The following is a 16,486-nucleotide window of genomic DNA, read 5'->3' as shown; positions in this document are numbered from 1 at the left end:
TTTACTGTTGGAGGCAGCCTGCATTCACATTTGTGAGTCTTCTTTTAAGCAAAGAAGCAGAATTAAAATATTAAAGCATAAAAACATAATTGCTCCATTGCTACTTCTATTATCAACTTAAATATTGATAAATTTAACAAATTTGCTCTGTCTGGACTAACTCTTTTCTTGCCCCAGCTTTTGTTACCAGTTTAGTGTCACTACATTGTCAGGTTCAGAATGCTCAGAGAACATTACTCAAAGGAGAAGCCAAGAATAACCTTGTGTTTCTCAATACTCAAGGTGTCTGATCTCTTGTGGAAATCCACTCACAACATGCTGTGGGCAGGGCATGAATTGGTTAAAATAATATGAGCCATCCCACCGCCTCAAAGGGACAGCGCTCAACAGTGAAGTGTAAATACACAGTAAGAGTCCAGATGGGATTAATTGATGCAGTGTATATATAATTTGTCTGTTTTGGTGCAGTGTAAATATAACTGGGCTGAATCTGTGAGGTATAAATAAAACCAGGGTGAATCACTGCAGTGTATATATTACGGCAATGAAACGGTGTAGTTTATATATAATTTTGGCAGATTTGCGCAAATATAATCATTAATTGATTTCCTTATCAGATGCATTGCATATATATGTGTGTACTACTGCCAGTGACATTACTGCCAGTTTAAGCATGAGGTAAAAAAATGGTTTGGTAATAGCAATTCAGTGTAAATGCATAGTCCAGCTGCAATAGGGACAATTTCTGTCCAGATTCTGGACACATGGCACATGGCAATGCAACATTCTTGGATTCCTGTAACAACTTGTGTAAGACTCAAGTTGTGTTAAACTCTTGTTTTTTGGTATACTTAAAAACATGCTGCTGCATTGCACTGCTGCAATGATTCATGCTTGTGCCCTACATTAGCACACACATGGTAATTGACAGTGTCATGTCTCAACTTTGAGCTTAGGCCTCCTGCCACAACACCAGGGGGTTGCTGGTTTACATCCCAACCTACACATTTATTAGCACAGAAGACCTCCTTTCCAAGTGCAACATACATAACTTTCACCTTATGCATTACACATTTTAAGGATGAATAGAAACCTAAGAAGGGTATAGCAAATTCGCTACCTGGGTACAAATTTTCCACACCAAATCTGAGCAACCAAACATGCAAGTCAACAACTTACAGCATATATACAGTCCACACATGCAAATCAAGGATCTTAAAACATAACCAACTGATTCCTATCTTGGTTTTCAGTTTTAGAGGGTCAGACCAGAGTACGTATGGGCCTAAGGTTCGAAAGATCGCTCTAGCTTTGGGGGCAGGGTGTCACATGTCTCGTCACAAACATTGGGACCACCTCGAATTCTTCTTTAACCAAAAAACGTAGTCTTCAAAGTCCGTATTCCAACTCAAGAAAAAAAGAAAAATTATCTCCTCACAAAGGCACGTCATATTATTCCAAGCTCCGGCCACCTTTTTGTAATATTCTGGGCTTTTTATAGAACGGACATTTCTATAATGGGATCGACAGATATATATTGAAATATTGAAACCAAAGAAAACCAACACCACTCTCCAGCTATGTGGCTCGACCAAAACACCATTACCACTCTCATTGTTTTCTTTTTTCCCTGGTTAAATCTGATGGTTGATGGTATCCACAGACGAATTGAGCGCTCTTTGTGTTTTCAGATCCCAGAGCGCTTCGTGCGCTTTGAGGGTCCAGCAGACTAAAAATAGAACCCTCGGGAACATGATCACAAAATACAAGGATGAAATACCAAGTCAAAAACAAAATAATCTAAACTAAATATCATAATGGCCATCGTTAAATTATTTACCCAAGCCCATGCCAATCGTGAACTAACTCACTGTAACTTCAATAATGACACCTAAACGTTCTTTGAACCAGATACTAGAGAGTCGTGACGGCGGAGGCGGTGTCTGCGCTTACCGGTGGAACGAGCGCCCTCCGCGCAGTAACGTCCTCGCCTCCCATTGCGGCTGTCAGGGTAATTTGAGAAAATAGCAGTAGGGGGAGGAGGAGATGAGCTGGAAGAAAATTAAGAAAAAGGAAGAGCGGAAAACAAAGAGGAGGGATTGAGAGAAACACTTTTCGGAGTCTGGAACACGTGGAGACAGACGAGGGTGACTCTGAAGCTGGAGAGTTAAATTATTTTGAATGCAAAGCTGACATTTATTGGTGACGGTCTGGTCTTTTATTACGAAAGAACGTTTTTGTTTTGTTTTAATTTAAAAAGTTATGTAACTTCGTTTCCCGAATAACTGATGAACGGGAATGTCGAATGCGTTTCCCTAAGCAGTAAATACTGGTGGAATTCCGGGAGTTGGGAGTCTTGGTGAAGTAGAAAACGCAGTGAGAAAATGCGAGGAGGCGATTCAGGGAGACCGGGGACAAGGAGCTCTAAACCCGGGCGGGCGTTCTTGGTCGACTCGCTGCTAATTTGCCTCTTTGCTGGTAAGAAATCCTTTAGAAGACGATCCAGTTTTGTTACCCTATATGTCATCTATAACTGTACTTATAAACATCGTATTGCTGGCGTTTTCCCACATATTTGACATACGGTTAATACGCATTATGAATACGACCATATGTTCATAATTTATTTAGTGTAGGTTCTGTAACCCGGCACGATGTATTGTAGATTGCTGGCAAAACAATGTGGGCAAGTATATTTCATTCCACCCTCACAGTATAAAAGTTTAGCTATTAGATACTGGTGTATTTCGATTGTAAGCGTTGCCATTTTAATTTAATTTTTTAAAATTCCTCCCACATCGCTGACACAGTGGCCAAGAACGCATTATTTGAAACGTGTTACAAAGAGAATTGGAACTATCTTTTATCTAGCTTTTAAAGCTGATCCATCTGCTTCCCATTCACAAATGCTCTATTGTGTAAACTCATCAAACTAGAAAAGCAGTATACCCCCGTCACAGGAGGCTGTTAATGTCCAGAGACAAAGTAACCCAGAGAACGTGTCCGTGAAGTGAATTCGTAGTTCGTTGATGATTCACATGGTTCCTTACTAAACGCACGTATTATTGTTTTAATCAAACAAAAAAAAACGAAGCGTCTAAATCCACTAGGCAGTGATATCGGAATGACGCTGGTGTTGGGGGTTTTCACTGCTTTGTCGTTCTCCCATGAGCCGGAGGTGAGAGGAGCTTGTAATGCGTAAACTGTCGAGACCACCCAGAGAGAGGAGAGGGAGCGACAGAGTGCTGGGGAAAAACACAATCAAACGCACGCACTCGCAACAGGAAAGCAGGCGCCACAACAGGGTAATCGCTGGCTCCTTAGTGTCTTTACTCTGGAGTGGAGATCAGTGTTTGAAACCTCTATTTCTCCAAAAAAGAAGGGGGAACCATAGGACTGTGTGTGTGTGTGTGTGTGTGTGTGAGAGAGAGAGAGAGAGGGAGAGAGGGAGTGAAACAGACAGAAAGAAAGACTTCATCCTGGAGAATTGAGTGCATGTCTGCCTTTAGGAGTGATCTACAAAATGTGAAATACATATGAGCTGTGAGCTGATCAGTAACGAGTGTCTTTTTTCCCCTGACTCTGCTAAATGTTTTTTTCCCCATAAGAGAAAATTAGGTTTTGGATACAAAACACAGAACACCTATGGAGCAGAACACACACACATACACCACACACAGACAGCTGAGAGTGTGGTGATGGAGTAAAACCAGGATGATATGGAGTTTGTTGCTCCCCGCTGCAAGTCCTCAGCTGGGCTTCACAGGAATAGTCCCCATATTACTTATTGTGGACTAGACCCCCCCCCCCCTCCCCAAAGAGGTCCAATTTGCTGTTGTGAGTGATTGTGGGAAATCTTTTTAGCAGGGTATGTGTTGCATATTGCACTTGTGTCCTTTTTAAATGTTGTCTCTTTTGTAGGGCATGGCTCAGCCGACTGTGATGATTGTATAGAGTACTGCTGTGATGGGGAGCCCCCTTTCTGCTGTTCCTACTACGCCTATGTCGGGGACGTTCTCTCGTGAGTACCCCTAAACCCCCTTCGCTCCGCTCTGTGACATTTTCCTGTGGGCACTTGACCTTTGTCCCTCTCCCAGAGATAGCTGTCCTCCAGCTTTCCTATCTCACTACAATGAGGTCCAAAAACATGGGCAAGGAGTCCCAGTAGAGAGATTGCCAAAATATTTTCAGAAGGTTCAGCCCAAACAGACAAGGGCAGCGCTGACTCAAAAACAGAACAGAACAGGACTGGCGATTTAGCAGAGGCCTGGAGAGCGTGTGACTCCGTTGTGGAAGGTGAAGTCTTCCCCCTAGTTTGACCGAGAGTACAGTTGTCTCTCTGTTCGAGACCTCACCAAGCTAAGCATTGTCTCTTTTCAGGATTTGTGTGGTGATTTGCGATGTGCCTGTGCCTGTTTCCAGTTCAGCCCACACAGGTTTACACTGGCATACATGGGAAAGCACAGCAGTGGGCAGAAAATGCCATCAGTGGTGGCATTCTCACGCTGTGCCCACCATAGGACCAGGGTATGGGTGCTAATGGATGTGTCTGATCCTGCAAATGGACCTGTGTGTGCTCCTCTCTGTCTTTTAGGGGCAGAGGGCACATACATACATACACAAACACGGTTCTCTCTCACATGCACACAGTGCCCTGCATTAGAAAGATGAATATTTGGACAGATCTCTGTGGGTGTTGTGGAGACATGCGCTGTGTTTGATCAGGTGTCTGTAAACACCAGCTGTTCCCATCCCCGGGAACCTCTGGAGTTCCCAGTGTCAGAGCGCGACCCTCCCTGCAGGCTGTCCCTGTTCTAGAGGGAAAGGGCTATGTTGACTCAGCTGCTGTGTACTTCTCCATAGATACAGAATTACTATGTTGGATGCTCTGCTGAAATGCATGGTTATGGGAACTGGGCAGCCATTTTGGACAGGAACAATCTTCAGGAACAAAATTTGTGATATAAATTGAATTGATTTGTGGTTCTAGAACATCAGATTCCCTGTATTTATCTATCAAGGACATTAATGTGGGATATTTTGACTGATCTAGTAATTGCATATCTATGTAAGTAATGGCATATCTCCCACATTAATGCATTAACTACACTATATGGACAAAAGTATTTGGCTACACCTGTTAATTATTGAATTCAGGTGTTTCAGTCAGACCCGTTGCCACAGGTGTATAAAATCAAGCACCTAGCCATGCAGTCTCCATTTGCAAACATTTGTGATACAAAATGGGTCGTTCTGAAGAGTTCAGTGACATCAAGCGTGGTACTGTGATAGGATGCCACCTTTGCAATAAGACGGTTGGTGAAATTTCATCCCTGCTGGATATTCCACGGTCAACTGTAAGTGATATTATTAGAAAGTGGAAGCATTTAGGAACAACAGCAATTCAGCCACGAAGCAGAAGACCATGTAAAATCACAGAGCGAGGTCAACGACTGCTAAGGCACATGGTGTGTAAAAGTCGCCAACGCTCTGCTGATTCCATAGCTGAAGAGTTCCGAACTTCCACTGGCATTAATGTAAGCACAAAAACTGTGCGGCGGGAGCTTCATGGAATGGGTTTCCATGGCCGAGCAGCTGCATGCAAGCCTCACATCACCAAGTCCAATGCCAAGCATTGGATGGAGTGGTGTAAAGCACACCGACACTGGACTGTGGAGCAGTGGATACGTGTTCTGTGGAGTGACGAATCACGCTTCTCTGTTTGGCAGTCTGGGTTTGGCGGATGCTGGGAGAACGTTATCTGCCTGACTGCATTGTGCCAACTGTGAAGTTTGGTGGAGGAGGGATAATGGTATGGCGCTGTTTTTCAGGGTTTGGGCTTGGCCCCTTATCTCCAATGAAGGGCAATCTTAATGATTCAGCATACCAAGACATTTTGGACAATGTCTTCCAACTTTGTGGCAACAGTTTGGGGAAGGCCCTTTTCTATTCAAACATGACTGTGCCCCAGTGCACAAAGCAAGGACTATAAAGACATAGTTTGTTGAGTTCGGTGTGGAAGAACTTGACTGGCCCGCACAGAGCCCTGACCTCAACCCCATCGAGCACCTTTGGGATGAACTGGAACGGAGATTGCGAGCCAGGCCAATGCTCTACAGAATGAATGGGCACAAATTCCCACAGAAACACTCCAAAATCTTGTGGAAAGCCTTCCAAGAAGAGTGGAAGCTGTTATAGCTGCAAAAGGGGGACCAACTCCATATTAAAGTATATGTATTTGAATACAATGTTATTACAGTCCCTGTTGGTGTAATGGTCAGGCGTCCGAATACTTTTGTCCATATAGTGTATGTTTGTCACTCTGAGAAAATGGCTGGGAGGGGTGACTGACGAGTACAGGAAATGCACTACATTTATTCCCAGTTTCTTAAAAACAATACATCCATGTGTGGAATTGGAGGTGGCACAAAATAAATTTTGGCATGCCTGCAAGTGTGGAGGGTTCAACTCTGGGATCTGGAATTGTGTGGATGTGTGCTTGTGAGAACATTTATATTTGTGCTTATTTTTAATTTTGAGATTGATGTGTTTCTTTCCCAGGGGCACAGCGATTTCAGGGATAGTCTTTGGCGTGGTATTCCTAATGGGGGCCATGGCCGCCATTTTCCTGTGCGTCTGCATGTGTGTGAAGAACGGGCAGGGTGCACGGGTGGGGGTCTTCAGAGCCTCCCACATTAACACCATTTCCCATGGATACCCAGGTATGGACCCTCCCACTCTTTGAGTGCTCCACCCAAATGTTAGGTAAAAAAGACAACAGAATCCTGGTCACTAATGGTTGTGACATCGGTTGACTCAGTTGCTGTAATGTTAGAGGTTGTGCTGCAGAAATGAGGAGCACCTGCAGTGTGTCAGCATGACCACTATGTGACACTCTTCATCTTCTGAACTCAATATTGTAGAAAAAAGTCTGCTTGCACTGCACAGTACTTCAGTGTGTTTCTTTTGTAGCTTTCAGAGTCTCAGTTTGGCCTGAATTGCAATTTTTCAGCTTAAATATTATCAAAGTACAGATATAACATTTAAACAGAAATGTTCTGAAAATTAGTTAGGCTGCATGTGACAGGATTTTCTCAACACTTTGAGTTTAATAGTTGTAATGGTATGTAATACATTAACAATCCTGCATTAGCAAAAGTTTATTTAGCAGTTATTGCTTGCTGACTAGCTCAAGCTGCGGGGTATTGAAACATAATTTCATGAGTAAACTCAGTGACAAACATAAGTTAAACACTTATACTGGTGGCTAATTAGCTATGTGAATGAGAAAATAAGTAGATAACAAGCTAGATACACATCAGCTAGTTAGATGGCTGTTTAACCCTTTAGATTTGATTCATATGAGGGGTTGATTCTTAAGCAGAACAAGAAATGGATGCATAAAATGCGAATTTATCTTTAATGCAAGGTTTTTCCTCCTTTTTAACTGATAAATGTCCTTGGCTAACAAACGTGGAAAAAAAACTTATTTCCATGTACAGTGTGTAAGAATATTAACTTGCAAGACAGAAAAAAGTGTTCTGGCAAATCATTGTTTTATTGCAAAGCAAAAGTAATATAGCTCACAGTGTAGGCATATACTGGGTATCGCAAGGCGGATCAAATACCAAGAGCACATTGCAGAGCAAAAGTAGTATAGCTCACAGTGTAGGCATATACTGGGTATCACAAGGCAGATCAAATACCAAGAGCACAGAAATCATGACCTCTCATTATACTTTACAAGACCCTCCCCATCAAAGAACCTTTATGTGAAGGTGTGTATGTGAATTTGCGTTCAAAATGGGTAATTTCCTGGAGTTGGCCTGGGAGGATGGGACTAACAAGATGTCCTAGTCCTAGGTGTGAAAGAAGCTGATCAGTTTCCCCTCCATATAATAACTCAGTCATGTCCATCTGACCTTAGTGGTGCCGTCTCGAAAGCCCATTGTTGTTACTCCCCTTGTATGCATAATCCTCCTACAGTGTCTGTGTGTCTGTATTCAAATCATCATCCCAGAACATTTGGGCCCATCTACTACTTTTCCTTACAAGAGTTTGTATAAACCCCTTAATTGAATAAAGTAAATATTCGGCCTGTACTGAAAAATTCAAAGCTTCGAAGCTTCATTCATTGAATCAGCATTCGATTGTGAAATTAAGCATTCGATTATTAGGATGGGTGCTCAGTTGCAGTTTAGGGTTTAAGGTTATTGCTACTGTAATACAAGAAATTTAGATGTTAAAGCGGCCTACTTAATTTTGCCAATAAACTGTGGGGCACCAAGTGTAACAGACCTTTTTTCGTAGACAGAATGCCTTCTGTGCTACGAAACGCATAAATTCATTACGAAACCATGTAACACCGTAACGCGTTTTGTCCATGAAAAAACACAAACACGTTAGCATTGTGTCCACGAAATATTGAAGAGAGCACATACTTTCGTGCACAATTCAGTGCAGACGTGCACTGAATTGACCGTTGTGCTTTTCATTTTGTCGACAAAAGTAATTCTGTCCATGTAATACATGTCCTAGGCCAGCATTTATGCTTTTGTGGCACGGAATGCAGAATGCGCTATACTATCATCATTACGTGCCATCGAAATTTTGTCCACTTAACTGTTTTGCTATATTACAGAAGGTTTGATGTGCACAAAAGGGATTTAGCACAATATATTCCGTGACTGCGCAGTTACAGAAGGCATTCCGTCCATGAAAGCAAAGGCTGCTTGAACTTTCGTAGACATCAGTGTTTTGCTTAAGAACAAAATTAATTGTGTTCATAGGCTATATTACTGAAGGTATGATGTGCATGAAAGGGCTTTGGTCCAATATATTGCGTGAGTCAGCAGTTTACAGAATGAGTTATGTGTCATGAAATCGCACAGGAATAATTCCGTACACTAAAGCAAATGCTGGTTGAACTTTTGTAGACAGAACTGTTTGTTACATTCATTTGTTCACTTACGAAATGCAGAGACAACACGTCAAAACGATGACGTCACATCACAGACATTCGAAGCTTTGTTTGAAAAAGGTTGGCTAAAATTCGAATGGCATTCGATACAGCCCTAAGAAATATATGCCTCTCCTTAATTATGAAAGTCATGGTGCAATTGCTAGGTTTACATATTGGCTATGATGCCATACCAGAGCCAGTTTCCTTAAATAAATTCTTGGAAACATAAAATAACAGTTTGACTTATATTACTTTTGTTGTGTGTCCATGATATTTGACTCCGTTTAGTCTGCAATGCTATAAGTGTAGTAACTCTTCCTGCTCTCCCTGTCCTAAGACTCAAGATGCTTGATTTTTTTTTCCTTTGACAGGAGGCAACATTTTCTTATTTCTGCTATGTAGACCATTAACCAGGTGCTTGAAATATTTTACATGGTAGTTGAGTTGCTACAGTGATTAATATCAAATATAATTTTAACATTTTAAATCATTTGAAAGTAGCTTCTTTAAGTTATTTTGTGCTCTTCAGTATTGCATTATGTTATTGAAACCAAAATGATTCCTGTAAGTGAACTCCTTGATTCTTAGAAGAAGAGAATTTAAATGGTATTATTATATGAATGATTCTTTCCCAGTGTTTTTGATCACTGTATGCAGGACCTAATAAATGGAATGCATTGTGTAATGTATTGGGGACAGGTAAAGCATTACCTTTGCATGGCTGTAATTTAATTCCACTTATTTCCTTCATAGTTCAGTGGTTTAAATGATGGTTTTAATTGATCTCTCTGTCCATCATTCTAGGACCTCCCCCACCTTATAACTATGACTACGAGATGAATTCCCATGATATCCTTCCACCTCCATATACCCCTACCCCACCCAGGACTGCCAACTACTCTCCACCCCCTCCTTACCCTGGCCACACCCGCAAGTAGCCCTGACTGAGTTCAAGCATGCTGGGACACGGAAGTCAAAGCACGCGGATGCAAGCATTTATAGAGTGAGCCTGAGGAGCTACCAGGAGACCAAATATGACTGACCAATGACCTCTGCACATCTATGGGGAGGAGAAGAGAAGGGAGGGAATCAAGGGGTGGGGAAATGACCTCCCAGAAAGCAGAGGAGAGGAGAGCCTGAGAAGATAGCTGGCTTTCCCTGCTAGTTTCCCTCATAAAAGGCAGCTCTCTCCCTTGACCTTGCCCAGGTGGAGGACCCGGGGGGGGGGGGGGGGCGCAGGGCGGGGGGAGGGGGGTGTAGCAGATGCATCTCGCAGGAAGAGCAGTGTCTGTCTGCCCATGCCATGTGTTCCCGTGTGTCACCGCCCTGCTGGCCCAGATATTCCCATCCGGGGCCTGGCCTCCTAAGCGAAGCCTGGAGTATTTATTTATTTATGTATTTATTTATTCCTCCCTGCTAGAGAGGGTCAGTGCTAGATGGAGAGGCTAGATAATGAAGATGATAATGCCCATCAATGATGCAAGTTCCGGAAATGATGGAAGGGAATGGATGTGGGCTGCTGTCAGTCACACCTGGAGCCAAAATGAGTTACTCAACTAATTGGAGGGCAGGGGTGCACAGAATGTCCATGGAGAAAGCCCAGCTCATCATCCTCTGTGACAATCTTGCACTTTGATGTTGTTTCCCGCTTGGGGAAAACTGTGGTATTATAGGTTCTCAAGTGAGAGATGATGCTGTGTTTCACTAGCTGTAACATGCTGTACCTGAAGGAATTTCCCTCTGCCATAACAGGTGATGGGTGGATTTAGCTAAGGGTGTGTTCTTTGGATCAGTTCTCTGGTCTTTGTAAAATCTCAATAGCTCATCCTTTTTACTGGGGTTACCGCATTAGCTTGTCTACATTCTGCAAATGTCAGTCATTTTGTGCAGAATTTGCACAGCCTTGATCCAATAAAATGAGCCCATTATAATTCACTGGCTGTGATGCGCTGTGATGAGGAGGTTCAGGTGTTGTCCTTGGCTTATACTGCCCTGGTTGGACCTCTGTGTCCATGAGGAAGGAAGGAAGGAAGGAATGAGAACCTAAATCATCTGTCAGTTTTGCATTTTCTACCATTTCTTCCATGTAATTCTCCAGTTTGAGATGTGCTCCGATTGCATATTTAAATGAATCATGTTTGTCCTGATACTCATGTGAAATAAAGTATCTGTGAACAGTCTTCTGTAACATCTGATTGCTGCTGTGTTTTTTGTGCACTGTAGAATGTCTGTGTTAGATACAAAGTGTGTGTGTGGTGGACAGTGTGATGTAAATTGTCTGAACACCAGAACTATGGTGTGATGACAGAGAATCAAACTATATGAGCCAGTGCTTCATGAATGGCTGGGTGATCCTTTTGAAAATAATACAGCCACTTTGAAGTGCAATAAAGGATTTCATTTTTTAAAAATCTACCACTCTTCAGAGGAAGGACTCCTGAAAATGAGCTCATTACAGCTTCTGTAATGAGAATACACCTCCGCAGCAATAAAACTCCATCTGCTCATTTGAGCTGGGCTTTACACTAAAATGAATTCTGAATTTTGTTTACGCAAGTAAAACTTAAGTAAATCTGGTGTTGGGAAGCATCTCAGGATTTTACTTTGTTGGAACTGGTGTATTTGACATGTGTATCGAAAATAGGTTTATAAAATTCCTTTTCACATCACTAGTAAAACGAAGTGCAATCGCATTTTATTTCTACAGTACTGCATTTGCTAGCTGAAGGAAAGTGCCTCTGTCATATCAGTTGCCACCTGTACCCAAGGAATATGATTATTCGTCAGTTGAAGCCGATCGTTGCATACTGTCATTGACTAGGTGAAAGCACACGTACACACATGCACGCTTTACAATTCTCATTTATTTCAGACCGTCATTATCGGCAGTTCTTATTAAAATGTAGTTTAACATAATTTAAAGTGTATATATTTCCATTTGTATACATTTTTATAATCAACAGCTCTACGGTACTTAATGCTAACTTAAAACACCCTCTTGCAACATCATTCGCTTTAAGCTCGTTATTATCCAAGAGTATTTAAAGAATTAAAAGTCAGCCTGTTGAAAGTCAACATACATGTAAGAGTGCAGTTCGGCTGAGGCGTAGGCGAGGACCACTGACGGTGCCTCCCAGTGTTTCCCATCGCTTCAAGCCCCCCCCCCCCTTCTCTCGCTGTCCGGTCAGGTGACTGATGCTCGCGCAGCTGTGGAGTCTCTTTATTCCATCTCAAGCACCCTGAGCACCCGGAGAGGTTGGTAGACACGGAGGATATTGGGAATATAACCGACAAACTGCGTATTGTACGCGCAACCGCAGAGTACGGCATGGGGGACCGTAAGGCTTTACTGCTGTTCATGGTGGTGACCTCGACTCTGACCGTTGAGGTAAGAAAAAAGGAGAAAAACGGTACCTGTAGAGTTCGGTGCTTAGCCCCCAACTATGCTATTTTTTGTTTTTCTTCCGCTACTATTGTGAGAGCGTTCTGTCGGGAGATCCAAACCCAGATATAATTATCCATGAACCGAAAAAAGATGTAAGATGACAGCCAAGAGTGCGCGTATCTGCTGGACTGCTGGATATCCATGTATTCTAATGTGAAATTAGAATATATACTGACGTGTAGAAATAGTTGCAACAGTCCTGTTCATTTTAATTCAGTGAGCATGGATCCATCTGGCCTTTCCGATGTTTTCTTGTAGACTGCGATCAGAGTATCACTGTTATTATTACAGTTTTTCTGACCTAAAACAGGAAAATGGGATGCAGTCTTAATTAGAGAAAGGCGGACAGGGAATTTAAAGATCCCAGAATAGTTTGTTTTAAACTAACGACAATATTCTAACTGGAAGGGGTTGTCGATGTACTATGATGTTGTAGGCATGGCATGTTTTGTGTGTTGTTTAAACCCCGTTCGAAGCACAGTGGTATAAAAAAAAACTGGCTCATAACGTTGAATGCATTCGTGAGCGAATTTCGCAGGCGATTCGCGAAATTGCTGATATGGGTTTTATACGGGTGTGCGTGTTTTCTAGAACACTGAACAGATTTCCATCTCGATTAGAACGGATTTTAAAGCCGTGCATAGAATATATTTTATAAAGCTACCCCAAACACTGTAACAGTTTGTATGGTACTTAAAACAATTATAGGTACAAGGGGAGGCTTAATATTGTCGCGTCAACACAAATGGAGTTGCTGTGCAAATATGCGTGATTTTTCTGCCCTGCTAGATGCATCACTAGAATGCATGTTCACGTTGATTGTTCAAGGAAACGTATAGAGACATGATTATTGTCCCCAAATGAATACCCAAGCCTTTAAGTAGCCATTCGTGTTTTCTCATTTTATCGATGTTTGTAACCTTGCGAGCGTGTGTGAAAACGGACATATAGCATTTTGATTGTTTTATGCACGTATGGGTGTATTTTCCTCTTAAGTAGTGGGTAGTAGTTTCTATGGTAGCTGAGGGGGGTGCGTTCAAAGGTATTGCGTCTTCATTCTTTGTGAATGAAATGGGGTTTTTGCCCGTCGGGCTGTTGCATCTTGAGTAGAAGGAGAAGGATGGAATGAGACATAAGTAAAATGGCGGCGGTGCACTGCAGCATTCGACTAACACAAGACAGCGAAACGAATGAGGGCAGCTTCCCACTCGTGAATGCGTCTGTATCCTATTTGCTTTTGCATCTCTGTCCAGAGAATATGCAATCACACCCTCTGAAGTTGTTCGTTTAAGGATGAGGTTGCGATTTTGCCCCGCGTTATCGTGAAGGCAGGAGGCGTCAACACAATCGCTGTAGCGTTTTTATCCACCTATCATGCGTTTTGCCACAGGTCTTGAGACAAACGCCGGCTTCAGTGAGATGCGCACAATAGAGGACGCAGCCGACAACAATCCCATGATGATAAGGTTGCGTATGTGTTAGTTTCGGTTTGAGGCAGACAAGGGTACACCTTGTCACAGCATGTCCTCTGATTGTAGCAGCAGTGGTCTATGTTATAATATATATGTTATATATTATAATTATATATGCACCTGTACGGCGAATTTTAAGTTGAAGAGGATCGTCTGTATTAATTTGACAGGCCAGATTCTGCCAAAACGCCTTTGAAGAAGTTATTTTGGGTTATCAATTATTCCTCAAATTATTTCGTCTGAACCTGTCTGCAACCACAGGGCTTAATCACGTCCATCTTCAGCTGGTTTATATTTCTTTTATTCCCGAGAAAGGTGTGCCGCTGTCTTTTCCAGGTAACAGGCGGATAGTGGTATTGTAAGACTAGTATTTTTGCAAGAGTTCAAAATTCAGATGGATGCTTAACTGCATCAGGGTGTGACAGCATGTGACAGTATTTGATACTTAAAATCACTTCCCCACACCAACATTCAAATATACATTCAAACATCATTCAAATATATCACCCAGTTATACACGGAATACCACAAGGATCTGTGCTTGTCACCAATATTACATTAAATCTTGATGGTGTCTCACTGGCCTCAAGTGCAACCTCAAAGACCTTGGTGTCACGATTGATCCTGAGCTCTGTTTTGAAATGCAGATAAGAAACACCTCCAGGACTGCTTTCTTTCATTTGAGGAATATTGCCAAAATCAGGAAAATTCTATCAATACACAATGCTGAAAAGCTAATCCACGCTTTTGTTACACCCAGATTGGACTACTGCAATGCCCTCTTGTCAGGATGTGCATATGCCTCCCTAAAGCCCCTTCAGTTGGTTCAAAATGCAGTTGCTCCTATTCTAACCAGAACAAGGTGCTTTGAGCACATCACCCCAGTATTAGCCTCTCTCCATTGGCTACCTATCAAATATTGCATTGATTTCAACTCACTTCTCCTTACATTTAAAGCTTTAAATGGGCTTGCTCCTCCCTACCTTAAGGACCTTCTTTGCCCATATTCTCCAACACAAACTCTACATTCCCAACGCATGGGACTTGTCATTGTTTCAGGAGTGGGTAAAAGTACTATAGGCGGTAGAGCCTTTTCGTACCGAGCCCCTCTTTTGTGGAACAATTTAACCACTGAAGTTCGGGGAACAGACTCTCCCTCTCTCTGCCTTTAAGTCTAGGTTAAAAACTTATTTTTATTTCAAATCTTTTAGTTGAGGGACATGCCACAGTGCTGGCATTGATCATAGACTCTCTGGTGGACAAAGTGGTCATTGCTGTCAGTACATCATGGCCTGGTTATTCTGTGTTCAGCTGATCCGGCTGATCACCGGCTGGTGTTGACTACCTTATTGTCACCCTCGTGATTGTGCTGGCCCCTTGCCTCTCGTCCCCTAGGTATGCTGCCATAGTCCTTATCTGCTAGGATTTTTCCTTATTATACACATGCATCCCTCTTCCCCCCCTCTGCTCCTCACTTGCCTTTATGCCGTTATGTTTTCATTCCTGCAATTAACATTTACTAATCGCTGTTCTCTATTTGTTTCCTGTCCCTGCTCTGGGCTCCTGCCTGGAGCTGTAGCTCAAGCATCACATCCCGATTTCCAGTCCAGCTACCTCGCTGCCCTGGTATCAAGGCAACTGTGTGCCAAGAACCGGACATTCTAGGATACATTTTATAATTACTCTGTTGTTAATTACTACTGTCTATCAAACTCAAATGTCTTAAAGTACATTGTACAAGAAGTAAATGCCCCCCCCCCCCGAGCCGGGTTCTGCTCAAGGTTTCTTCCTGTTAATTACAGAGTTTTTCCTTGCCACTGTTGCCTTAGGCTTGCTCTCAGGGGGTCTCAGGCCTGGGAACATTGTAAAGCTGCTTTGTGACAACTTGTGTTGTAAAAAGCGCAATGCAAACAAAATTGAATTGAATATAAATTTAATTGAAATACATATTGTGACTGTGAATCCCTAGGTAGTGGTGAGGGTTATCATAGGAATATGCAGGATATGAAGGAAAAAATAGTATACAGAATCACTATTTTTAAACATAACCTGAAGGCTTTGGTTCCATTTACAAAAGTAATTATGAAGGCATTTATAAATGTAAAAAATTGTACAGCGCTGTGAGGCAGTATCTGTTTTTCAATCGAGTTGGCCCAGGCCCAGGTTTGGTGAGTCACTGAGTCTTAGTTGTGTTACATATTGTTACTTACATGTTGCTTAGAAGTTTACCTAAATGAAAAGCAGCTTTTTTCCCCCATTAAGAGACATGCAGGCATTGAAGCCTTGCTCTCTATTGTCTTCCCCACAAACAAAGTGGTCCTCCCCTTTAACAGAGCACTGCCTCTGAAAAAGGTCATGCTGCCTTTAATGGAATGACAGGAATTTATAGCTGATCTGTTAAAACACACAGCTGAAAAGAAAGAATTAATAATTGTTTTTCCTGGGGCATAGGAGTCATTTTAACTTCCAAACCATAACCACAGGTGTGGGAGCATGGTGCAGTAGAGTCTGTATTCATCTGGTAGGTGAGGCAGGAGGGTGTGGCATAGTCTGGTCTGTTTATGGATGAGGGAGGAGGGTGTGGTGACAAGGTTTTTTGATTGTGTC

General features: G+C 42.3%; 2 protein-coding genes across 3 annotated transcripts in view; both read left to right on the top strand.

Annotated features, from left to right (window-relative positions):
• The first annotated feature begins 2,025 nt into the window (after positions 1–2,025).
• cyyr1 (cysteine/tyrosine-rich 1) lies at positions 2,026–10,140 on the top strand. The gene is made up of 4 exons (XM_036541347.1): positions 2,026–2,478; positions 3,922–4,021; positions 6,562–6,722; positions 9,767–10,140. The coding sequence occupies exons 1-4, from the start codon at positions 2,385–2,387 to the stop codon at positions 9,898–9,900; spliced, it is 489 nt and encodes a 162-aa protein (XP_036397240.1). The 5' UTR covers positions 2,026–2,384; the 3' UTR covers positions 9,901–10,140.
• Positions 10,141–12,175: 2,035 nt separating this feature from the next.
• Positions 12,176–16,486, top strand: part of LOC118785473 (amyloid-beta A4 protein-like) — a 45,247-nt gene continuing 40,936 nt past the window's right edge. For both annotated transcript variants that reach the window (XM_036540142.1, XM_036540140.1), the window contains exon 1: positions 12,176–12,350. In XM_036540142.1, the coding sequence (XP_036396035.1) occupies positions 12,291–12,350 (60 nt within the window). In that variant the 5' untranslated portion in view covers positions 12,176–12,290. The remainder of the gene's footprint in view (positions 12,351–16,486) is intronic.

This window comes from Megalops cyprinoides, chromosome 11 (genome assembly GCF_013368585.1).
Source record: "Megalops cyprinoides isolate fMegCyp1 chromosome 11, fMegCyp1.pri, whole genome shotgun sequence".
NCBI lineage: Eukaryota > Metazoa > Chordata > Actinopteri > Elopiformes > Megalopidae > Megalops > Megalops cyprinoides.
This window is presented reverse-complemented; position numbering and strand designations above follow the sequence as displayed.

Bases quoted from the DNA above. Each gene is read 5' to 3' on its own strand.
- cyyr1 (XM_036541347.1), top strand. From the start codon at position 2,385: ATGCGAGGAGGCGATTCAGGGAGACCGGGGACAAGGAGCTCTAAACCC. The intron at 2,479-3,921 runs GTAAGAAATCCT...TCTCTTTTGTAG, and splicing joins GCTAATTTGCCTCTTTGCTG to GGCATGGCTCAGCCGACTGT. The intron at 6,723-9,766 runs GTATGGACCCTC...CCATCATTCTAG, and splicing joins CATTTCCCATGGATACCCAG to GACCTCCCCCACCTTATAAC.